The following is a 24,718-nucleotide window of genomic DNA, read 5'->3' as shown; positions in this document are numbered from 1 at the left end:
CAATGATGTGTGACTGAGAGAGATTTCTGACAGCATAGATGGGAGAGAGGCTCATGAAGTATGACTTAACGCTTCCTCTGGAAATATATACATCCCAGTCTATGATTTGCAAATACTAGAGAAGCCAGATAGAAGAGATCCTGTAGTCACTGCATAAAAGAGGGCAGGAGGCAGATTCAGCATCTAATTCCTCATCCATCTGCCTGATGTTATTTAGATATCCCTGGGATATCACTGGGGGAATCCTGAGACCATGTGGTCTCCTCACTGCAATTTGAACAGATGTGTGTACTACAGCACATGCTTGCACGGGCCACAAGCATTGTCCATGAGATCAGAGCTACCAGAAGAGGTCAAGCAAAACTGGAACCATGTCAAATGAGAGTGAGTGATCAGAGGGATGTGAGGTGGGGTCTAGAAGTTCAGGAAGACAGGATCTGGAGCAAGACGGGGATTGCTCCCCTTGGAAATAGTCAGAATTCCTGTTCACGGCTTTTGTTCTGGGCTTGGGACATCTGAACTGCTGGATGAGCTGGTAGAGAAATGAGAGAAACCTAGCTTAGAATTCAAAGCAGGCAGTAGTTATCAGATTGTGTTAGCCCTTGAAGAGGAGTTAATGGGAGTGCACTTCAGAGGCCAACTCTTTGAAACAGTCTCTGCCTGTATTTCTCCCAGTTTGTTCTTCTCTGCCTGTTTTTGTCTACCTATAATGCACCCTCCCTTCTTCTAATTGACCTGCTCCCCCACTGGGCTTATTCACCTGGCAAATGACAAATTCCCAGAAAAGAGTTTATAAACATGTTCTTGAATAGTCTTTTGGTACATCTGGGATACGAACTGTGTGGTCAGCATCCTGAATCCAGGCTTGCTGTTGGAGGCCAGGCATGAGAATGGGTGGGATACATCTGAGAGTCATGGAAAGTATCATGGTGATGGTGGCTCTGCTGGAAGCAGTTTCAGGGTGAGCAGGTGCCAAAGGCCGCGGAGCCATGCAGAGATGAGATGGGAGGTAACTGGGGTGACAGAGGCATGGAGAATTGAAGGATGTGAATGTGTTCAGAAAAAGATAAAGTTGAAGTACATGGCCTCAGCTCTGGTTATTACCCCTGGTTACAACCTGAAAAATTGATCATTTTTTGGAAAATGTGAGTGTGAGGATAAGGGATGTGATAAATTCTGTGCTGGTCCTATACAGTTTCTGATGTCCCAGAGAGAAATGCAGTGATGGGCAGATAGCCCATGGCTCCAGTGCAGACCCGTGTGGGAAGGGATTTTTTGGGGTGAGTATCACACCTGGTCAGAGTGCTCAAGGTCTGGAGTGATCTCTGATCATTTGTGTTCAGCCATCAGCTCCAGTGGGTCACTAGTCTTATACTACAGAAGATGAACATAAATATATGATGTTATTTGCCATCAAATTGCCACTGCAGTTAGTGTGACACAATCAGGACGGAAGGCACAAATCTATGAACTTCTCAGATGTTTTTATGAGAAAAGGATTCAGGATCCCATTCCCAGTAAAAGCCCCTGCTTTGTCCCTGCATTAAAAATTGGTTTACTTTATAAGAACCTGAAGGTTACAATTGCCTTGAAGTTGTATTTGTGGGTTTTGTAGTGGTTAGGAAGTTCTCAGAAGAAGATACAGGAAAGTCAGAGACTTGCTGATGTCATTTTTAATTCACCACTAATACTCCCCCCCAAAAAAGCTGCGAGAGATGTTGATAGCCCTATATAAGGCACACCTCACCTCCTTCAGAGCACATCTAGAATCACAGCAAAGGTAAGTCTTACAGCCTGGGTGTCTCTCTCCCTTTACCCTTGCTCACTCTCCCCGATGCTAACACTGCTCTCTCTCATCAGTGCTGAGTGCTGTATCTGCAGCCCCTGGGACGGACGTGAGCCATGGCCACCCTGCACACCCTGACCAGGAGCTTCTCAGTATGGGTCATTTTCTGCTGCTGTTGCTGTCTCCCTCTTCTTCTCACCAGTCCCCTGCCTCCAAAAGGGATGGGGGTGGTTTCCAATGCCCATCAAGCCTGCAAGCTCAGGAAGATCAACTTCCAGCTGCCCTACATCAGGAATCGCACCTACACCTTGGCTGAAATGGTATGGTAACCCACTTTCCCTTCATGGCAAAATGTGAGGACCTCCTTCTGTGCCCTGGTTTCTTGCCTTCATCATTTCTCTCTCCTTCTTCTGCACTTCTCCAGAAAAAAAAACCCAGAGACATTTGCAGTAGGACAGAGGTTGACATGAGGAATAGTCCCATTGCCCACTGGTGGTGTGGCCGAGGGAAGCTGCTTAGCTCCTTTGGAGTGGCTGCTGGTATGAAGGGACAGTTGCGAGACATGATCTTTAATTACTCTTGTTCTCAGAGCTGGGCATGTCTGGCTTTCCAGCTCTATGCCTGGACAGGTTTCTTGGCCATCTCTACCATGTGTAGATCCCCCCCACATACACCTTTGAGGGCTGTGCACTGTGGGAGACAATGCAGCACTGCGGGAGATGTTGTGGATGGCCACTCACAGGTTCTGGTTTAGTCATCATAACCACTACGACCTCTGACGTTTACAAGAGGGACAGGAATTCAGATTTCTGCTTATTTACTTTCCTGTGACCTTGATTCTTATGCAGTTATGGAGAGAAGCAGCCAAAATTTCCAAGCTTATCTTCCTGTACCTTATCTACCTGATTATAGTGTCCATTTCTTTTTGTCACTGGAATTGTTATTGATGAAACCTCATGGTTCACTGTTGATTCTCACCTGACATTTCCTTTTTTTTCCCCTCAGGCCAGGGTCTCAGATCAAGACACTGACAACAGATTTATTGGTCAGCAAATCTACGTCAACATCAGGGTGAGTCTCCCAGCTAGAGACAGATCCCGTGTCCTTCTGCAGCACTCATTCTCCGCTTTTCACAATTTAACGTGACCTCTTACTTACGCACATAGGAGAACAACCGCTGCTACATGATGAAGAGAATTACAGAGATTATATTGAAGGACGTCCTCCTCACAGAGGCCAAGGAGCGATACCCGTACGTTGAAGATGTGGCACAGTTTCTGGCATCCCTGACCTCGGAGCTGAGCAGATGTGTAAGTAGTATTGGGTTTCTTTCCCCTGGCTGTGATTCTTGTCACTGCTCCCGAATCTCAGAAAGCTGCGAACAGTGGCAAGAGGCAGTGATATGAAAGGAAACCTCAGATCTAAGATATCAAACTAGAGGTTGATAAAAACGTGTGAAAAAGGGGGAAAAAAAAAAAAAAAAAAAAAAGCAGCATACTGTCACGTGCAGCTGTCAATGTTACCTCTGGATATTTTCTCTTTTTTAGAAATCCTCAGGAAACAGAGAGCATATTGAAAAGAACCTGGAAGAAATGAAGAGCAAAATGAAAGAGGTATACTTTTTCCCTGTTTTTAAAAAGTGCAGTTCAAAACTCCAGTTGTTTAGCTAAATTAAAGCCGACAAAGTTTTGAAGCGAGCTCTGGAATTTATGTAAGAGGTGAAGTTTGCAGGGATGTTAAAGAGGGGACTAGTCATGTTTCCAGTTCCAGAGTTCCTTCATTTGTGGTGTTATCTCTCTGCGTACCTTGTAGTAATTAGCCCTTAGAAATTGAGCTGCGAGTCATTGTGTATACTAGATTGGATTTGAATGAGCTAGTTTATATTTTATGATATAACGACTTTAACAGAACTGCTTATGAGAAACGAGTGTAAGTTCTTTATGCAGTTTCTTCAACGAGCCTAATTTAAGTCTTCTGAGAAATGTAGAGATTTTAAAACCTGTGTTCTGCTCTTTTCTAGCTGGGAGAGAATGGAAAGAACAAAGCCATTGGAGAACTGGATTTACTGTTTGACTACATAGAAAATGCTTGCACTGATGCCCCAAAGAAGGGAGGGAACAAGAAGAAAAACTGAAAAAAAAACCCAGATTAGTCTTGAAGGAATGTCTCCAAAAGCTCTTACTACTACCCAAATTGATTAACTACTGTGGAAAAAATCCCGCCCACAGCTGCAGTACATGTTTAAATCTGTACCAGAAATAGCAAACCAGGAGGGCACAGATGGATGTGTATTGCTGCCTTCTTTGAAAACGAAGACTGCAGAGCAGTGTTTGTGGCTCCACTTCAGTGTTGCACACTGGTTACTTTCAAAAGCGTGCTCCTATCCTTCTTATCCACACTGGAATAAGACAACTCTTTCTGTATTTCATAGGCTGAGATTTGACACCTCTGAGTCAGCTTTGGCCAAGGTAGGCAGTGCTCCATAGCCAGGAAGTTTTCAGTCTTTGATTTCAAAATCTCTCTTGTGTATGTTGCCCTCTTCTGACCTTTACCTGAAAAGCTGGAACTTTAGACATTCAGAAATTAGTTTTGTTGCTCATATTTAATAGTAACTTATTTAAAGGTAATAATTTTGTATTAATTATACATGACTTGTATTTATATGGATTAATTAAAACATAGCCACAGGAATGTATTTATGGAGACCAGAGGCTTCAGAGTGAACTGTAAAATTAAAACCGCAGTGTAATATTTATATGCAGATGGATTGTTTTATAAATGCTTATTTTTTAATTTATTACAATAAATATATTTGTTTTCAAATACTGCCATCTTGTAGAGCTTTTCTCTTTTACTGAAAGGCAAGGGAGGTGACATATCATGCCTGGGGGGCTGCTGGGCCGAGTGGCTGTATTCTTCTATTCAGAAAGGATGCAAACTCAGTCTGGGGACACCAAATCTGAAATTTCAACAAAGGCCAGGGCTTTGTGGGGAGTGTGTGGATCAGCCTATCTTGTGGGGAGTTGTTGGAAAAATAGCACTTCTCCTGAGAGTCTTTGGTGTGGTTCATTGAATCTGCCTAAGTAATTCTCCCTAGGTAATGTCCTATCTTGAACAGCTGATAACAAAAAGTTTCAGACTGTCCACCCCTGAGTCAGACGAGATGGAGATAAATGGACAAGTAGTAGGAGCTACATGAAAACTCACTGACCCATAGTGCTAAGACAAAGAGTGCTCAGTAGCACCATAGATTTGGGAGCACTTCAGAAGAGAATTGCTTGGTGTCATTATCTGTTCCTTCAGCAGTGTCCCCTGGGCTGACAGACAAGTCGCTCTGGTACACCCAGGATCATTAGTGACTGCATGAAGGTTAAAGAGGTCAAAAAGCATCCAAATAGTGAAAAAATCAGAGGAGTTATGTAATTGTGGATTGTCAGCAACTGGTGAAGCCCTCTTAAGCAAGGCTTTACCATTTCTTCATCAGGAGAGCATGCATCTTGCCCACATCTTGAAGAAAAGAAAAAAAAAAAGAAAGGAAAAAGAAGTGGAAAAAAAGTCACCACAGTTTTCCTCAAATAAGAGATCCAGTTGAGTTGGCAGTACAGGTGAAGTTTTGTGGACACAGCATCTTAGGGAAATCCAAATTCTAAAATGTGTGCTGAAGAGGCATCTTAAAGACTCATCATGAGTGGGTATTGTAATGTGCTAAAAATACTGGCAGGAAAACATTTCTGCCTGTGTAGCTTCCTCAATTACTCAAAGAGAAATCAAAGCTAAACCAGATGTAGTCGCAATGTCTTACATCAGCTATTGTAATGAATTAGCAGTAAAGAAGGTTAAACTATGCCTTGTTGATTGTGATCCAGAGTGATTTCAAGACAAAAGCAATTGTCCATACTATGGAAAAATTTCATGACAGCTGAAATAACATTTGTAGGAACTCACATTCTAAACTGATACATGATCCATCTAGGTAACGATGTCCATCACCTGTCAAACTAGATGCAATCAACATGGTTTGCTTTGCTCCACACTCTCCTTTGTATCTGACAACATATGAATTACATGCCTGTTCACAGTCAAGGAAGAAGTGACCCAACAGTCACAGGCAGCCAGGCTTTGTTACCATATGACAGCTTTAGGGATTTAACCTTTTATTATATTGAATAGGATATTTATTTTCTAACTTGTGGGATAAGGAATGATATTGTCAAGAGTTCTTGGCTGACATCCTTTCTCTTATCATTCAAACTTGCAACAGCTGACAGCAAAGACAGGGAAGCTAAACACAAATTAGGGAATTTATCTCACTATCAATGACCTTCTCCCTTTACAGGTGATGGAAGGTAAAAGGAATTATCCAGGTGTGATTTGTTAGAACTCCATTCAAAGTTTATGAAGGTAATGCCTCTGAACAGAATAAGATGTCTTTGTTCTAGAAATACTTGTTTTCTTCCTTATTTAGAAAGACTAGACCAAGAGCTAAGTGTACTATTGCTCATTGATACAATCTCTTTACCAATGGACAATTAACTTTCTTCTTTCTTCTACTTTTTCTAGTCCCCTTCTACGCTGCCCTTCTTTTGAGCTGCCCTACCCAGAAACGTCAGATGCATCTCTTGAGCTTTCCATGTTCTGGCTAAACCTAAACAAACCATTTGTCCACAAATGCAAAAGACAGTCATTCATCTATTTATTAACTTCTCTAATCTTGAAAACCACCAGCTAAAAGATTCTACAGTGGAAACCTAATGAGCTGGAACCCTGGAAATGTCACACAGCAGAATGTGCAGAATGTCCTACTAAGTTTTTCTTGCAAGACACAGGTGGCTTGTGGATGTGTGAAGGATGATGGATAGTATTTCCCTTACAGCAGGGGAAATGTCTGGGGCAGTTACTGACCAGAAGAAAATAAAAATGTACTTTCAGTCAAGTAAGTTGGATTTCATTTCAGTCGATAGTTACAGCTCAGAAAAGGGAAATCAAATTGAAATATTTCATTCTGACGTTTTCTAAAGAAAATATTCCAAAGCACTTGGAAATAGTGCTTTGGTTTAGAGCTTTACTTACATTTTGTCTCAAGTGATAAAAAGAGATTTGAAAGCAAAATGAGCTGTTTCATTTTGAGTTGGATGAGTGCTTTGGGCTGACTCCAAATTAATTTTTTTTGTTTGATTTTTCAGTTGGGTCACCCAACAGAAACTCTGTTGTTCACACAATTCTAATTTCCGTTGCCCTATTTTCCTCTCCTCACTCCTACCCTAGGCAAGTCATGGACAGTTTGTAATTCCGAGAGGTCCTTGACCTAATGTTGTTAGGGAGGGCATCCAGTCCACATCCTTCACTGTGAACACCCCTGTTGTAGAAGGTGGAGGACTTCTCATGGGGCAAAAAATGGACAGAACTACCTACTGCCAAATTTGCATTTTGTTGACTTCTCCTCCCTGTTGCTTACAGTTGGGGACCGGAACAGACACTTTTTTTTGCTAAATAGATAACTATAAAACATTTATCTAACTCTGAAACTTCGTGTAGAGAAGACAAGGGAACCCAATGCAGAGAAGTTTCCACATCCTGCCCAGTAAGCATTGGTGACTTGTTAGCAAAACTCTCTTAAATACATCATATCGAGCATTACTCAGTTACAAGATTTACATGTTCAGCGTCTGAATATATACTCTTTAAGTGATTTAGAATAAGAAAATGTCAATATTTCCAATTTGCTGCTGGAATTGTATTCTAGAGAATGCAGAACTGAAGCTATCCCAATGGTTACCCAGCAGCCTGTGCTTTAAAGCACAGCTAACTAAACTATGCTTTGAAGAAGGTATGGATTGCATATGGATTGCATGGAACAGCCATAAATGCCTGATAATCCTTTCATTCATAACCATAATCAGTAGCCAATAGATGTTTGTTAAATGAGTGTGATCTGGAGCTGAACTGGCCTATTACTGGAAGCAGGTTTGGCAGAGACATTGAAGTCGTCTCAGGCTCAGCACTGATGTTACTGATTACTGTTATTGGTGAAGAAGATAAAGACCGTTGTAAAGAAGGAAAACCTAAACATGGTTCTATGGGACTCTGGGGATATTTGGGAGGCAGCTACCCAATGTCATGATACATAAACCAAGATATTGGATTAGAAAGTAATGCAGCCTCTCATGACCACGATTCCGTGTTGTTCAAGAATTTGTTAGCAAGACTTATTTGGGGGAGAGAAATGGTTAAACACAAAATGTGCTGAGACTGATGATATTTCTGGGGCCACATGTGGCTCTAAAATTGTATCTATTTGCAGCAACTTTTTCTAAGATAACACGTAGCCAGATCTTATCAGATAAACTATATGAATTTCACCACTAGAAAAAGCGCTAAAGTAATGTGTATGTGAAAAGTTTTATTCTGAAGTCTAGGAAGTTGCTCTCTGCTTAACTTTTAAATTTCAAATCTCTGACCAAATTCACAAATACATTGATATCTGCCTTTTCATTTGTAATACACTGATAAAAGATTTAGAAAGGAAAGTATTGTTTCATCTTTCCTTCTCTAAGAGAAAACTGAAAAAGGATCAACTTCAACAGATTGACTCATTAGACCTAAATGTAAATATTTTCTTGGTTATAAAGTTTATTAAGGCACAACATTAAATATATTTAACTATCTAGACTTTGTCTTAGGTTAATACTTCTCATCAAGCATGTCTCTAAAATTTCTGGTTTGTAGTTCTTTAAAATGTAATTCCTTCCAATCCTGAACAGCAGAAGAAGATTCATATTCTTTCTCTCTTTTTTGTATTTTATCCCCCCAAAAATGAATAACTGACATTTTAGATAGATAATCACAGATTTAGAGGTTATCAGATCTGATTCTTCCTTGGGTAACTCAAAAATGGGGAACACTTGTTTGTCACACACAAAATTTGGCAAAAATACATGTCTCGTTTATAAGCATTAGTTTGTTAACTACATCACAGTGGTCATTGCACGTAACAGAAGATATCTAATGTTTAGATAGTTTTGGTTTGGTGGGACTCATGTCTTTCTCAGAAAATGCAAGACAGCTACTTAGACATCCATCTTAGTTTAAGCTGGGGTGGAATTTTTTTCTTGAGAGTGTCTGGTATGGAGTTCTGTTTTGGTTCTAGGAGAAAAACAATGATAACACACAGATGTCAATAGTTACTGCTAAGCAGTATTGTATAGAGCCAAGGCCATTTTCAGTGAAGGGCCCAAGGAGATGGGAGGAAACAGAATTAGGACAGCTGACTTAAACTCACTAAAGGGATATTCCATACCATATGACATCAAGTGGAAGGAATTTTAAAGGGAGTGGGAGTTCATCTGGCTCTCTTGTGCTGAGCTTTGGTGGGGGGATAGTGAGCAATTCCTTGTTCATCACTTGCTATATACGTTCATATATATGTATATATATGTATATATTTATCATAATCATTATCCTTCTCTTTTTCTCTAACTTAGTAAATAGTTTTATCTCAACCCACAAGTTCTACTTGGTTTTTTGATTCTCTCCCCCACCAAACTGGGAATGCGGTAAGTGAAGAAATGACTGTATGGTGCTCAGCCACATGCCAGGTTAAACCACAACACCACCAACTGTCTGATTTAACTTGACATAAGGCCTCCAAAACAGGAATCTGCTCAACAATGGCTTCAAGCTCTCATTTTGAATCTGTCAGTGATCCAGCTGTTATGTGACAAGAACTTCTAGTCAGTGACTGGGAATGAAAAACAAAGCAGTGACCAACCCTCCGATCCAGCAAGCCAGTACAATTGGCTTACATTTTTATAGAGACCTTGTATTAGTCATGTCCCCTAGCTTGGGTGCCAGAAAACTAGCCAACAAAATCTTGGTGCCCCTAGGCCCCCACAGAAACAGTGCTGTAGACATATATCGCTAGAACCTTTGGCAGCAAGGATGTCAGGCAGATGAAGTGAGGTGTTCTCTGAGGGCCTGTTCCTTCCGTCAGCCACAGGGAGAACCCCTGGTGATGAACATGCATTCAGAGATCCAAACCCCTAAAGTTTGTGTCCAGCCATGAGAAATCCCAGTCATGGACTGCAGGATATTGTGTTCCTACCAGATCAAGCTACCAACAAGTGAGAGAACCAGCAACAAGTATTGCCATTTTACTTTGGAAACATTTGACATTAAATTTAGATTTTGTTTTTGAATTCTTATCCAATTCCCAGTAGCATTTTTAACATTACTTGCAGTTCTGAAATTTGATTTACGTTGGTAACCTAGTGATGCTGGAAATGTATACTTAATAATGAAGAATATGTTTTAGACTAGAAGAACGTGCAAGTTTCTCTGAAAATAGGAAGACTGGAGCAACTCATCTTTTCTACACTTCTGAAAAGTAAAACAGAGAATGTCTCAGAGATGCAGTTTGAAGATTCAGCCAAGAGGGTTGGGTTTATGCTGTAACCTCATTATCAGAACTGAGGTAAGAGAGAGGTTGCAAGTTGACAAATTATCTCCTGTTCTTTGCTGGGATAAATTAAATGTTTGCTTTCAGAAGTGACAGAATAGTAAGAACAAACCTCAGTAGAACTCAGAGTTTTGGTCAAATATTTCAGACCTGGGATACTTTTCAGGTCTCGCATGATCGGGGTACAAAAAGAAAAACGATGACAGAGGATTACTCTTCAATTCTTTTCTCTTTCCTTCTTTAACGGTTTGATTAATAATGGAAGTTTTGTTGTTGTTTTTTTTTTCCACTGAAATTTTACTTCATTTTCCACTGGTAGAAGATGGGTTTTGTGAAGAAATGAATGTTTTTTGCTGCTTTTCTACTTAAATATTGATTTTCTCCTGGAAATTAAAAAACTGAAAAGCCAAGTAGTATTTTGAAGAAGTAGCTCTTCAAAAATGGAAAAAAAAAGCCAGTCTGTTTTCAATGATGGTTCGCAGTAAAAGGTGGATCTTTATTTTTTAAAAAAGAAATTATTTTCATATGAAAGTTCAACAATTTTTGAACTAGTTTCAAATTCAGTCCTACAAACACTTGAGATTCTTCAAACTTCTGTTACGGGTACAAAGTTAATGGAATATATGGGGTTTTTAAAGTTAGGGCTCAGGTCTGTAGTTGTCATTTTGCACATAAGGATTCCCTAAAAGCTTTACTAAACCTACAAACAATAAAAGTTGGAGTATTTCTGATTTCTTAAATGAATTAATCACCCCTTTTGCCATTTTAAATGTTGGACTTCAGACCAAACAAAAAGTGAAATAAACAGAAAAGTTCAGAGAAGAGAGTTATGCAAAGTTAGATATAATCTGTGTTTTACTTTATCTTAAGTTTCTAAAATTACTTCAAATGTTGTAGGAAATGTGAAATTCATTGTCTCCTGATTTTCTAGATCTAATTACTGTCATAATTAATAGCTACTGATTTATATTTTGTTATCGTAATAGTATACTGTAAGTCAAAATCTTAATGCATGTTTTGACATGTGGCGCATCTATCTGTGTGATATTCATATATTGTGATATTTTTTTCTGTAACTTATAGAATTTCTACAATAAAATTTCTTTCATTTAAATACTGCCAACAAGAAATTTAGATTTTACTCCATTCCAGGTACTTCTCTGTGCTTATGTATGTGACCTATGCCTGCAGGATTTTACGTGCCTTGGTAAATAAATCCAGCATGAGTCATTCATTATTCAGCCCCTATATCTTTTGCTGGAAAAAAAAATCACCAGATGTAGTCATATCTAAACAATAACAACAAAGGACCCTACTGATGAGATTCATTCAAAGCGATATTTCACATAGAAAGCAGATATGCAGTGGGAACTGGAGAAATCTGGAGACACTGAGGGCTGTTGGATAAAAGCTGGAGGAAGGGTGCCAAGGCAACAATCTCTGTCTTTAGGGCGCAGAACTCCCAAGATAACTCCTACGGGAAATGTAGTGGAAGGACCTATTACCATTAGGTTTAAGCTCACCAGAGGGAGGATGCTACCTCAGATGGAAAAAGCTTTAGAAAATAATATTGTTACCCACAGTGCTGTTGCTTCCCTTGCTGTTGTTTCCTGGTGTTACTGCTGGGGAAGTTTGCAGCAGTACCATGGCAGTAGGACCAACAGTAGCTGGGGTTCACACCTTCTTTTTTTTCCACAGTCTCAACAGTCTTCTAGTCCAGCTCCCAGCTGACATGGCTCAGAGAGCCCACTGAGCACAATCTATAGGCATTGGCAAGGTGGTCAGGGATGGACTGGGAGAAGAGAACAGAGTAGAACCACTTTAAAAGCTAAATTTTATAAGTTAAAAAAAAAAAAATACGTAAAGCAAGAAAGGTAAAGAACAAGCAAGCAACAACAAGGAGAGAAAACTGAAGAAAGAGGTACAAAGGTAGAATGAGAGAGATTTTCAGTGTGAATGTAGTACTATACAAACCAACCCACTTCCACCAGCCTAGCAGATGTAGGCATCCTCCTCTCCCAAAACCATGCTCAGGTTTCCATGTGATTTGGTTTTTGTTTTTACAAGTTTAAAAAGTTACTTTTTAATAAGGCTGCAATGACGTTGCAAGAGAAAGCAAGTCACAGACGTCTGAATATTGCTCTATGTGCAAGAGCAAGAAAAGAGTTTGGAATAGACATCTATCAGTGTGGGGAAGCTAAGATGTTTGTTACTGCCCAGCATGTCTGTAAACCAAGGAATAATACCTCTGTACAGAAATTTCCTAATAAGAGTTTGATGGCATCAGACTAACATTTTATAATGAGGTTAGAGACTGAATATCTGCCATTAAGTGAGATCACGTAACTGGTTGATAAGAATGTGAATGCGCCTGAACATTTCCTCATATTCAATATTCTCTCAAATAGCAATATCTCCATCAGACTACAAAAGCATGACTAGTAAAGACTATCTAAATAAAGGTTTTATGTCAAATACAGATCTGTGAATTTTTAGTTGCATGGCTGGAGATACTGAACAGCATCCTGAGATATTCAGGTAGTGCTGAGCATTATTCCAAGGTACCTAACCAATGGGTGCAACGGTTCATTACTGCTATGAAATCTTAAACTCTTGTTTATTTTCTAAGTGTAGAGGGAAAAGATCACTTTTAGTACCTTGGTGATTTCAAACTGAACCCTCTGTGCACTGTCTCTGGGGAGATGGAGCATGCTAAACGAGGCTAAAGTAAGAATTGCTTGGCAGACAACTGCTGGCTGCCATCAAACTGAAATACAGAACCAGAAGCTTAGATGGACCCACCATACGAGCCTGTCTGTGTCTTTTCCTGAAGATGAGAGGACATCATCAGTATGTTTTATAGAAATTCACATTTGAGACTTCTTCATGAGATGTTACTCATACTGAGCAAAGAGATGCAAATGCCTGGAGGAAATGTAATTGGGTTTGGGGTTTCTTTTCTTTTCTTCTTTTTTTTTTTTTTTTTTTTTTTTTGCTTGGTTTTTCTTTTTCACCTAGGTTTGACTATGATTTCTGCTTTACTTAATATCTTAAAATTTTTATTAGATTCATGTAAGGCATAGATTGAATAAATTCTTTCTGGACACATGGTCTTGCCGGTGCATAGACACAAAGATGATTAAGAACCTGGAGCATCAAGGGCAGTCTGAGAGAGCTGAGACTGTTCAGTTTGGAGAAGAGAAGGCTCAAGGGGGATCTTATCAGTGTGCAGAAATATCTGAAAGGAGAGTGAAAGAGAATGGAGAGAGGGAGTGAGTACATTATGCAACACAGGAGGTTGCCTCTGAACACCAAGCAGCATTTTTGTGCTGTGTGGGTGACAGAGCACTTGCATAAGCTGCCTAGAGAGGTTTTGGAGTCTCCTCCCTCGAGATCTTTCAAAGCTGACTGAACATGGTGCTGGACACCCTGTGCTGGTGGCCCTGCTGGGCAGAGGTTGGAGCAGATGGACCCAGAGGGCCTGGCCAACCAGAGTCATTCTGTGCTTCTTGGATATATTCAACAAAGGTAGTTGAGGAGCATCTAGGCAGGCACCATATACTGTGAGTGCACCATGGGAAAAATTGTAGTCATAGTTAGGGGTGGGAAAGGCACTAGACTGACATCCCATGTTAGGCATTAAATGTTTGCAACCTTTCTTAGACTACCCCAGTTTCAAGGACAATTTTTTAAATGTTTCTTTTCTTTTCTTTTTCTTTTTTTTTTTTTCCAAACCATAGCAGTGTGCATACAATATTTAAGCAAGAACTGCTCTGCTGACTGTTGAAGATGGTGTTAGTGAATCACTGGGTGCCCATGTGCTGAGTTTGCATGGGTAGTCTAGGCCCTCATGTCTGAAAAGTCGGCTCATAAACGTTTAGTGATTGTCAAAAATCTGTACCAGCTCCAAAGTCTCTTATTACTTCAGATAGTAAAGAAGGTTAAAAGGAGCAGTTCTCAAGTGCTGGTGGGTATTTTGTGCCTATCTATATGACTATATTCATTACAACCATGTTCCAAAAACTGCAGAATCTTCTTTGGATGCTAAGAGATGCTCCACTCCAAACTTCTGTCTACGATGGAGGTATTAGGATTTTTTTTTTTTTTTTTGATAGGTATTGAAACCATCAGTTTTGGGAAAATCTCAATAAACTTCATAATTACTCATCTAAACATATTCTGGTGCATAAATACTGCAGCTCTTCATGTAGAATACTATTTTTCAGAAGACTAAAGTTAACTGAAAAAAAATTGTTTATAGGAAGCATAGGGCTAATTTAGTTCTAGTTCTCGTTATGCTAACAGGAAATAAAATCAACAGAAAACGTGAAAGATGAGAAGATTCAGAAGTAAGAAATTAGATGGGGTATTTTATGGATGCAGATCAAAAAGCCAACTAAGCTGCAAAATAATCATATGTTTGTTATCTTAAATGGACTAAGAACTTTGTAGCAGTGATAGATGTATCCATTTGCTTTACACAGACCAAGAGAATTTAATATTAATAACGTCTAGTTAACTCATATAGATCGAGTCAGTTCCATGATTCACAACAGGATGGTGAAGAAAAGATTTTCTCCACGGTGATGTTCCTGTGCACTGAGCCTGTCTTGACATGGATTGTTGCATTTGTAAATTACACACAGCCCTCTTTGAAACTTAGTCCCTAGCCAGGGCAAATTTGGCAAGATTTTCTTCTCTAATGTGTTGGTCGTTCTGTTAGTTTTTTCTTATTCTTAGTGGTTTTCTTTCTCTTTCATTCACATGACCTTAAATTTTACACAATTTGTATTAAAGTAATGAATGAAAGTAAGTTTCATGTTCTATCATTATTGTACTGTTCCTTAAGTATTCGCCATGATATGCATCTAGATTTGTCTGTACTGTGAGAAAACATTTGCACTGGGGTGATTTCCTTAAATTCATATGGTTCTCAACTCACGTCTGGAAGTCAGCATGCTTTGTGGTGTGTTTTGCTGCTGTCCTCAAGGATAGCTCAGGTGTATCAGTTCTACCATGCACACAAAGCTTTGCAGCACTTTTCAGTGTTCATTTCTAAAAGATCCGTGTCCCTGAATGTCTTTCTTCCTCTATTTCATACAACTTCAAAACACTGAGTAATATCAGTTCTTTTGTGTTCTATATTATTTATAGCATTACTACAACTGAGTGCAAAAGTGGTACTAAACTGCAGTGTACAGAGCACTAAATGAGGCACTCCACCAAAAAAAAAGGAAATTAAAAAAAAAAAATCTTTGCTCTGAATAGGTAACAAAATGTTAACTGACTTTACAGGATCTGATATTAAACAGCACCCACCATCCTCCTATGACAGGAAAGATAAGGAAACCCTATATCCTATATTATTTTTTAATATGGACACCATGCATTTATATCCACCTGCATCCATTTACACAACTCTATGGAAAAGCTAGCTGGATTCAGCAAGATGTGTGCTGAGTCACCAAGGAAGCTCTCTAAAGCTCAGTACATCAGTGTAACTACTATAGCACACAGTGGTAAGAGCTTGCAGAACAGACAAAATGAAACTTGTGGGTTCAAGGGTTTTCCAGCAACAACAGGAGTTTCAGAGATGTTTAAAATTATTGATTTTCTTGCGAAAAGCCATTACGGTCTGGCTACATGACACATTTATTCCATCCAGAGTAAAGCTACTGACCAGAGAGTACCACACCTTGGGGAAAATAAGGCAGTTATGCATTCTGACTCTGCTTCTGGTATTGCCTGAGATCCTTCACTGGGAGCAAACTAAAAGAAAGCGTTTAATCTGCTGTCCACACGCCTTGAAATGTATCTGTCCACATGTCTTTAGTGTATCTCATCAAACAAATCTGACAGCATTTAGAGCGCTTAAACACAGACCAGAGATCAAACGAGCACTGAAGTGCACACAGGGCCTCAGGTCTCCATCATCTCTGCTTACCAAAGGTCTTAACTCTTCTCCTCTGGTCAGTTCTTTGGTCCTGAGCCCCAGGAGCATAGAGTGAAGCTACTAGAATATGTGGATTGGTCATGTAGTAAAACTCTTTTCCAGGAGATGTTACAAGTGAGATCCCTGGAGCTGAATGTGAGTCCATCTTGACTGAGAATGCATGTATATTTGTTTGCATAAATAGCCAGTGGGATCAGTGCTGGGGTAAATTTACTATCTAGCTTGTCCCATCCTTTCTCCCAAACCTGCTATCACTGTAGGTGGAAGAGTTGGCATGCTGGACCAGAAGCTGCTTTCTCCTATTTCTATCACACATAGAAATGGGGGTCATGCAGGTCGTTGGGGTCTGATGGCTGACTTCACCGGTTCATTACTTTATAGCCTCACATTGATGGTATCACTTCAGGATTTCTAAGTCCATCCTTGGTGTGATGACGTTCCTTATCCGAATGGAGTGGTACCTGAGATGAATTTATCCCAGTCATCCAACTGGGATGGACAACTCTGTTGCTCTCAGCATTTGGCAGGCCCAAAAGCAGGACAGAGATACAGACTGCCCAATCTCTGTTTGGGCATGAGTGTAGAAAACCAAGTATCAGACTCTACAGTTTTAATTTTACAACCTTCCTGGTGGGTGAGCTGGGACCTCTCATGCCATTTCCTGACCTTTGGTTCTTGGTGATCTCTTAAGGAAGCTTGGTAGCCAGGCATGCCCTGGTGCATGAGGAGAGCTCCGACTGGAGACCTGCTTTTCATGATGCACAACCCCTGCTGCTACTACAAATTCAAGTCTTGCCCCAGCAAAAGATTAATTAAAGTCATTAAAATAAGCAGCAAAATACTTTGCTACTATCTGCTGTATACCTGAAAAAACTTCACAATGAACTGGACAATGAAGAATTAAAAGCAACGTAGTCTAGCTTCCTTATACATAATGGATTTTCAAAAATGCTTTAGTGTAAATTAGCAAAGATTTTTCTGTCTCTGCGCCACTACGTGTTAGAAAATTGCTGCCATAAGGTTTTGTGGAAAAATAATTCTAGAAAATTCACATTTGGTATAATTTGTTACGAAACCAAACTAATCAGCTCAAATACTTTTCCTTCAAATGACCACCACTTAAAGGAAAGACTTCTCACATGAGAGGGAAGTTCTACTTTCTTGGAAACCTTGACCCTGCTGCCAGTAAATATGGAGATATCGTTTAGAAAACGTCACAGATGATTGTGGTAAAACTTGTTGAAAGTGGAGCAACATGTATAAAAAAGCACAGCAACAATACTAATGAGCCAGCACACGAGCATTAGGTTATCTACACGAGCATCTCAGTGCAGAAGCTGTGTTGAGGGTTAACAAAATTAGGTTAACCTCTGTCATCTAACCAGTCTTGCTGTATCACATACGCTGCTGTGACTGTAGAGCACGAAGATTTGGGAGCGAAGATGAAAGCGTATTCTATTTTCAGATCTGGGTATTTGTTAGTTCTACTTTGTCTTTTCACTGTAGAAGGCAAAAAGTCACCTACAGGAAAGCGTACCTGCCGGAAAGGACTACTCTCCCAAGTGACAGAGAACCTATATACCAAGGCAACTAGTTTAAAATCATCTGTTCCTGTAAGTTGATCCCACTAGCTGAAGTTTATTCTATTTACGGATGCTTCTTTGGCAGCTTCGCTATTCATCACCTGGACAGCTCAGTAAGCTGAATGTATCTCTATGGTCTTGAGAGAAAGGATAACGCTTCTACTCCTTTCGTAAAGATGGGGAAAAAAGAGGATGTATGGAGAGGTGGGATGAGTTTGCCAAGGTCATGGAAGAAGTTCATAGGCAGACAGGCTGGGACTGGAACACAGATTTACAGGGGCATCATCTTACATCTGAATAAGATTATTATTATTACCGTGACTAGAATACACCTTGGTAGGAAACACTACTGTACAGAGTTTTGTACAGATTAGACTAAAAGCTCTTTCACCCTTCCTCTTCTTAGATTAATTAATACTAGCACATTATATTTTACAGAAGGATCTCATCAAGAATACAAGACTTCTAAAAAAGACGACAAAAATGCTGTTTATGGTAAGATTTATATTACTGTTTTTCCACAGTTTTTGCTTTGATTTTCATTTAGTCTATAGAGATAGGAAGGAATGACAGCTGACACAAAAGTTAGTTGTGTTTAATTGTCAAGTACGCAATGTTTACTGGAGCCATAATTTTAATGGAATTCTCTGCTTAGAGGAAGTGCTACATCTGCACCACAAAAACTGACTTCCCTATGGGACTTGAGGGGAGGAGTGATTGTGGTATGAGGAGAAAGAGGTGGGTGTGGAAAGCCTGGCTAGAGGCATTTGTCTAGCTGGTTGCAGTGAAGCTCTCCTTGGAGCATTGGGGTGACAGTGTCTACTGCATTGTGAAGGAACATGTTTGTGGTAGCCCTTGCTCCTCCCTTGAATTCTTTACACATGTGTGATCCTCCTCAGTAATGCTTTTCAGGTACCATCTCATTCACATGAGGGCCAAGGCCAAATCCACCATCCTGGCAGTTGAGCCACCTTCTGTGAGGCTATACTGCAGATAGTACTGCAGATAGTCCAGGGATTTTGAAGACTGGCCAGGACAACCAAGCAGCCAATAGCTGCTTTGGGCATAGACCTCTGCAGGCACCCTAGAAGAGGGAGATTTGATTCCCCAAATGGGGAATCAATCCATGATTTGGCATGGAAGTGAGACGCTGAATTTATGGGGTCTATTCATAGGTGACTACAGATGTGTGAGTGGTTTTAGCATCTTTTATGCAGAGATTTAGTCAATAGGACAGACTGACTCAGTGGAGTCAGTCAGTAGAGACCTACTAGCCTTTGAACTTCTGTGAATTTCATTGAGTGGATCCAGGACTGAAGGATCCTTACTTGTCCATGGGATGTACATGCAGACACCTGCATTTCGATGGCTTGATTTTGCACCCAATACTTGGTTCGGTTTCATAAAAAATAGGTATATAGCCATTTGCAATACCTCTGGGTGTCCAAGAAATCGCACAGATAAGTAAGGTATTATATAAGGTGGTCTCTTCTGGAGCAGCAGCTGGGGCTGGGAGGGATTCCTTAAAGCATCTTGTATGACATGGAACCCTGGTGTGGAGGAATCAGACAGTAACACCCACAGTCACACCTACAGTGTGGATAAGATACATCTACAGTGTGGATATTGTCTGGCTTAACTCCCCTATTGATCTTCTATTTATTCCTTGTGCACTAGATTTGTTGCTGTCTCTTCTGTTCATGGCTTATCTTACTGATACTTCTTGCTGTGTCAGTGCAACATCCTCCTGACCTATCTTCAGAAACCTCAGGGGTATACTGAGAAGTTTGAAAAAAAGGATGCAATCTAATTGGATACTGAAGTTCTTGAAAATATTTCTATTGATGACATGCTTTCTAACCATGTCTTTTTACAAATGTAATATTTTAGACAAAATTTGACTTTTGAGATTTTCATTTGTCAACTCCTTACCTGCTTTGTTTTCAGACAAATTGTAATGTTCGAGATCAGCTCCTCTCATTCTACATGAAAAATGTTTTCAGTCATCTTGGAATGGAAAGTGAAAAGCTGTACGTTATTAGTGCCTTCCGGGTTCTGCAAGAGAACATGAATGCCTGTGTAAGTATATTACTGAGAGCTAAACTATCTCTGTCCAGCTGAGAAGCTAGGAAAGGGCTATCAGAAGCATGGTGTGCCCTATGCTGCAGAGGACTCAGCTTCCCAAGGGCTTCCCCCTGAGCCTGGGGAAGTTTCACACCACTTGTTTCCTCCCAGAGTGTGTCTGCAGGGTGGTGGAGATGCCATGGGTATTCTTACTCACATATTGTCTCTACTCCACCACCCTGCACCTGGAAAGAGCCGATGGTGATTCATAAGCAAGCAATGGCATGCAGTGATATAGACTTGGGAAAGAGCACCTGTAAAGTTACCAAGCAGAAGGGACATGGGAATGCTGGTCAACAATCAGCTGAACATGAGCCAGCAGTGTGCCCAGGTGACCAAGAAGGCCAAAGGCAGCTTGGCCTACATCAGAAATAGTGTGGCCAGCAGGGCTAGGGGAGTGATTTCTTCCTTGTATGAGGCACTGGTGAGACTGCACCTCAAATCTGGGTCCCTCACTACAAGGACATTGAATTGCTTGAGTATATCTAGAGAAGAGCAGTGAAGCTGGTGAAGGGATTAGAAAACAAAACTTATGAGAAGTGGTGGAGGGAATTGCGTCTGCTTAGTCTGGAGACAAGGAGGCTGAGGAAAGATGGCATCATTCTTTGTAGCTACCTTAAAGGAGAAAGCAGGAAGGAGGGTACTGGTCTTTTTTCTCAGGTAAAAAGTTACAGAATGCTAGGTAGCATCCTCATGTTACAATAGGACAAATTTAGACTAGTTATCAGGAAGAATTTCCTCACTGAAAGTTAGTTAGGATTGCAAGGGATCGCCGAGGGATGTGGTGGAGTTGCCATCCTTGGATATGTTTAAGAGATGTGTGGGCATGGTTCTTAGCTACATGGTTTAGCGGTGGACTTGTAGTGTTAGGTGGATCATTGGACTTGATTTTAAAGGCGTTTTCTAACATAAATATTCTATGATTCTATGGTTCTATGACATGGGACAAAGGAGCAGTTTTCATGTATTGGCTATGCCCACAGTTGAAGCTGTTGCCCACTGGCAGCATGTCCCAAGAGTGAATTGAGGTGTCCTATCAATATTGTGTCATCATCCCACCTTGCACATGACACCAGGACAGTAGTTAGTACACATTTCTGCCAGTACAAATATGCACATAGATTAAGGGGTGATACTAAAATGACCCCGTCACTTGTAGACTGGTTCTCTTCCCCTTCTTGTCACATACATGCTAGGCTGCAGAATGTCCTGTTAGGCCTTACCGCCTGGCTCCTCTTTTAAGGGTAGATGAATAGGAACAGGGTATGCCTTAAAGCTTTATCATCCACAGCCATTTTTTCCCCTCCAAAACCTTTAGTCCTTACAAGTAACAGTGTCACAAAAAGTCAAATGTGACTTAGGCTTTAATACAACCATGAACAGCCAGATAAATATCTATGCTAATTTTAATAAGTGAAGGCAGAATGAAAAGTCAACAAAATGTTATTGAATTATAGCTTTGTCTAATCTGAAATGTGTGGTAGCATGTAAGAAAGGGACAGTGGTTCTATATGCACACAGATACTTGCAGTTCAAAAATAAACAACTTCAAACATCTCCTTGCAGTGCTATATCTCAGAACACAACAAAAATATTTGTACAATGTAAAAACGTTCAGATCTCAGTAGGAGAAAACTCCCCCAGCTCTCAGGTTCGATGTTTAAGCCATTCTACATAATTGCAATCATTATTCACAGAATTCTGTTATAATTATCTGTGTCTGTCAAAATTCCAGGTATTAGAACAATACAACGATACAACATAATTGAATGAGATTCCATTCTTGTCTAGAAAATTTGTCTGAAAATTACACCTCCTACAAGTGTCAGTACATGTAGAGGAATTCAGACTATAAGCTTTGACTCAATTCAGCACATTGATTATTGTGACGTGCCATCAGTGACTGGAGCTAACTATATAACTTAGTAACCCTTCTATTTCTGTGCTCTATGGAGACAAAATACAGTGCATTTCTCAAAGATACCAAATTCTTTTCACAATTAGTACCAGTATTCTGTCCAACACAAGTATAAAACACAAGTATAAACAAAACAATTTAAGTTTTCCAATCTTTATATATATATATACATATATACACATAGGAAAGAAAAGGCTTCCTCTTATAGAAGAAGAACAGTAACTGTTCAGAAAATGATGACTTGTCATGATTTTCTAGGAGAAACCTCATTTCTGGAAATGGTAGCACTTTAAAAAGAATTTTATTAATTCAAAGTCAACAATAGAAAAAAAAAAAACAACATTTGAAAGAATAACAGAAATTGTGATCAGAATGAAAGTAATGAATCTTCTTCCTATACATAGTTTGTGATTTCTCCACCATATTATTCCCTCGTAAATTTATGGATGAGTTCTTTAATGTTCATTGTACAGTTGAATTGTAAGATGTTTGTCAGAAGGGATTTCCACTATGGCAACATACTTGCATAAGAAATGCATCATCTTTCCTGGGTCAAGTTCTTTATACAAGTGAGGGAAACAGTAACACCTTTATGTACATACCCACCCTATATTCTTTTGTGAAATCTATCCCTAATTCAGTCAAGTACGCTGGCAAGCCTACTACGTAAAAATCCTAACAATATTTGGTTCCAAACCATTTCCAAAGACTTTGTACTACATTATTGTCATGATTTTAACCCTGTCTAAGTTCAGTTTTTCAAAAATGCACAGGTACCAAAATCTCTAAGTCCCTTTTCTGCAGGGAAATCAAGCCCTTTCACTTAGAGTATGACTGCACTGTTAAAGAATTGTACATTTTTTCTTGTATACTGGGAACATCCATCTGCAGCACCACTGTCCTCAGCAAAAGCCCATTTACTTGCTCATTTGTCCTATTGAGATGGCAACAATGTGAGAACAGCCGCTTCTTCTGGGGATATTTCTACATCAATAGGAGGTTGAATAAGTTTTTTCTTGTATTTGAGTGCAGAAAGGCAATACATTGACTGTAGAATTTTTAATATTGCTCTATCATTGCAAATAGAGCTTGTCAGTCTTCAGTAAAGAATGCAGAGTAGTTTGAAATGAGGGAGCTTGCTTTCTTGCTCATTTGTTCTCTTGCTCTGAAATACTTGTGTGGAAATCTGCATCATGCAAACTGACCTTTAAAAAAAAACCCAAAAAACAAAATAACAAAAAAACCCATGTCACGAAGAACTGCCCTAGTTAGAAGATTATTAAAGGCTTAAAAATGCAAGTTATTTCTACTTACATTTTCATTGCAAGGTGATTTTAACATACACAGAAAGTAACTTGAAAAGAAAATTTGTGCTCCTTTTTAAAAGTTCTCTTTGAAGTGGAAAGATGGACAGTCACCTCTTTTTAAATGAATTCAGGACTTTTGTCTCTTTTCTTTTCCAAAATGTTGGCTTTGCTTGTAAACTGGAAAATACCAGATATGTCCACTTTTCCCACAGTAGGATTTTTCCCTTGGAAAGCATAGAGAGTTGAGGAATCGGGTAGCAGTGCTGAAGGTGTTGCTTAGAAAGTTTATCCAGAGTGCTCCAGAAAAAGCAACCAAAATAACACAATCAAAAGAGCTGTGATACACACCTGTGAGCATGCAGACACAATGAGCAGCTGATGGTGGCACAGCTGTCAGGGCACCCTGGGGCTATGGGTGCCAGTTTGGGGATCCCCTGGCAGCTGTGCTGCCAGACTGAAAATTCCAGTTAAAGGACCTGAGCCTTACAGCTAGGTTGTATCACACAAAAGCTGTGGCTGCCACTGATATAAAGACCCCTGAGATAGATAGGAAATGTGCAAATATGAAGACTTGGTGATACCTATATTACAGCTTTTATAGTGTGATCTCAGTTTTCCAGAAAGCACAAAAGTAAAACAACACTTCTGTAATAGCAGGAGGTGCTGATTTCACATGTTTTACACATAGTCCAATGGTGCCACACTGTGGGTTTGTCTCTTCCTCACTGCTTTTTTATTTCCATCAGCATCCTTGTTGCAACAAGCTTTTTTGGTTTCTTCTCATCCCTTCAGCTTCCATGTGCTCCATCCACAAGGTTAACTTCTGCTGTCAAAAATATAAGGAAAACATTTCTTAAGGTAAGAACAGGAGGTGTTGGCTCCTGCTTTGGTGGTGTGGGTGGTTTCACTTCTAATGCTTTTATCTTCTTGACAGCTTGGGGAGAAGGGAGTATACAAGGCCATCAACGAGCTCGATATTCTCCTTCCCTGGATTCAGGCCTACATCCAAACCATAGTATGAGGAACAAGGAGGTGACTGAAAACACGTCACCTCTATATTAAGAACAGATCCTTACCCAAAAGGCCTGACAAACAACCGTGTGCTGGATGTACAACTTGTCTGGCAGCAGCACTGTCACACTGGAGGAGAGCTTTTGTAAAAAAAGAGCAGGAAGAGGGACTTTCAAGATCTTTCAGAGTTGTCTTGGCAGCTATGCCTACCATCAGTACAAGAGCAGCCCCTTGAACAGTTACAGCATGATGTGCTTCATGTCCTGCCCACCAGCTTGTTGCCTCACAGGCAGCCCCCAGACACACTGCACGAGCCCACCTTGTAGTCTACTACCACAGGGATCAGGATCTAGCCATGCCTTGTGTCACCACTGTGTGATTACGATTTAAAGTAATATGGAACACTTCAGAACCTCCTCCCTGCAATATATATATAAAAACATATTTTATATGTATGAAACTATGCACAACTATTCTACATCTAAAGAAGAAAAAATAAGTATAGGCTGCTTATCATTATTATTAACTTAAAGTAATAATTGATACCTAATAAACATAATCCAATAAATGACAAAACTTTG

At 39.9% G+C, this 24,718-nt stretch overlaps 2 protein-coding genes across 2 annotated transcripts; both read left to right on the top strand.

Moving 5' to 3' along the window:
* Positions 1 to 1,879: 1,879 nt before the first annotated feature.
* IL22 (interleukin 22) lies at positions 1,880 to 4,539 on the top strand. Its single transcript, XM_031589613.2, has 5 exons — positions 1,880 to 2,106; positions 2,792 to 2,857; positions 2,953 to 3,096; positions 3,334 to 3,399; positions 3,807 to 4,539. The coding sequence occupies exons 1-5, from the start codon at positions 1,903 to 1,905 to the stop codon at positions 3,918 to 3,920; spliced, it is 594 nt and encodes a 197-aa protein (XP_031445473.1). The 5' UTR covers positions 1,880 to 1,902; the 3' UTR covers positions 3,921 to 4,539.
* Positions 4,540 to 17,636: 13,097 nt separating this feature from the next.
* On the top strand, positions 17,637 to 24,147 carry IL26 (interleukin 26). Its single transcript, XM_090134421.1, has 5 exons — positions 17,637 to 17,807; positions 18,216 to 18,272; positions 19,725 to 19,856; positions 23,919 to 23,984; positions 24,061 to 24,147. Exons 1-5 carry the CDS (start codon positions 17,637 to 17,639, stop codon positions 24,145 to 24,147), a joined length of 513 nt encoding a protein of 170 aa, XP_089990547.1.
* The last annotated feature ends 571 nt before the right edge of the window (positions 24,148 to 24,718 follow it).

This window comes from Phasianus colchicus, chromosome 1 (assembly GCF_987193195.1).
Source record: "Phasianus colchicus chromosome 1, bPhaCol1.hap1.1, whole genome shotgun sequence".
Classification (NCBI taxonomy): domain Eukaryota; kingdom Metazoa; phylum Chordata; class Aves; order Galliformes; family Phasianidae; genus Phasianus; species Phasianus colchicus.
The sequence above is the reverse complement of the archived record's forward strand: the minus strand, read 5'-3'. Positions and strand labels throughout refer to the sequence as shown.

Coding starts and splice junctions, on each gene's coding strand:
- IL22 (XM_031589613.2), top strand. CDS start 1,903: ATGGCCACCCTGCACACCCTGACCAGGAGCTTCTCAGTATGGGTCATT. Junction 2,107..2,791: donor CCTACACCTTGGCTGAAATG/GTATGGTAACCC, acceptor TTTTCCCCTCAG/GCCAGGGTCTCAGATCAAGA. Junction 3,400..3,806: donor TGAAGAGCAAAATGAAAGAG/GTATACTTTTTC, acceptor GCTCTTTTCTAG/CTGGGAGAGAATGGAAAGAA.
- IL26 (XM_090134421.1), top strand. CDS start 17,637: ATGAAAGCGTATTCTATTTTCAGATCTGGGTATTTGTTAGTTCTACTT. Junction 18,273..19,724: donor CGACAAAAATGCTGTTTATG/GTAAGATTTATA, acceptor CTTTGTTTTCAG/ACAAATTGTAATGTTCGAGA. Junction 23,985..24,060: donor TAAGGAAAACATTTCTTAAG/GTAAGAACAGGA, acceptor TCTTCTTGACAG/CTTGGGGAGAAGGGAGTATA.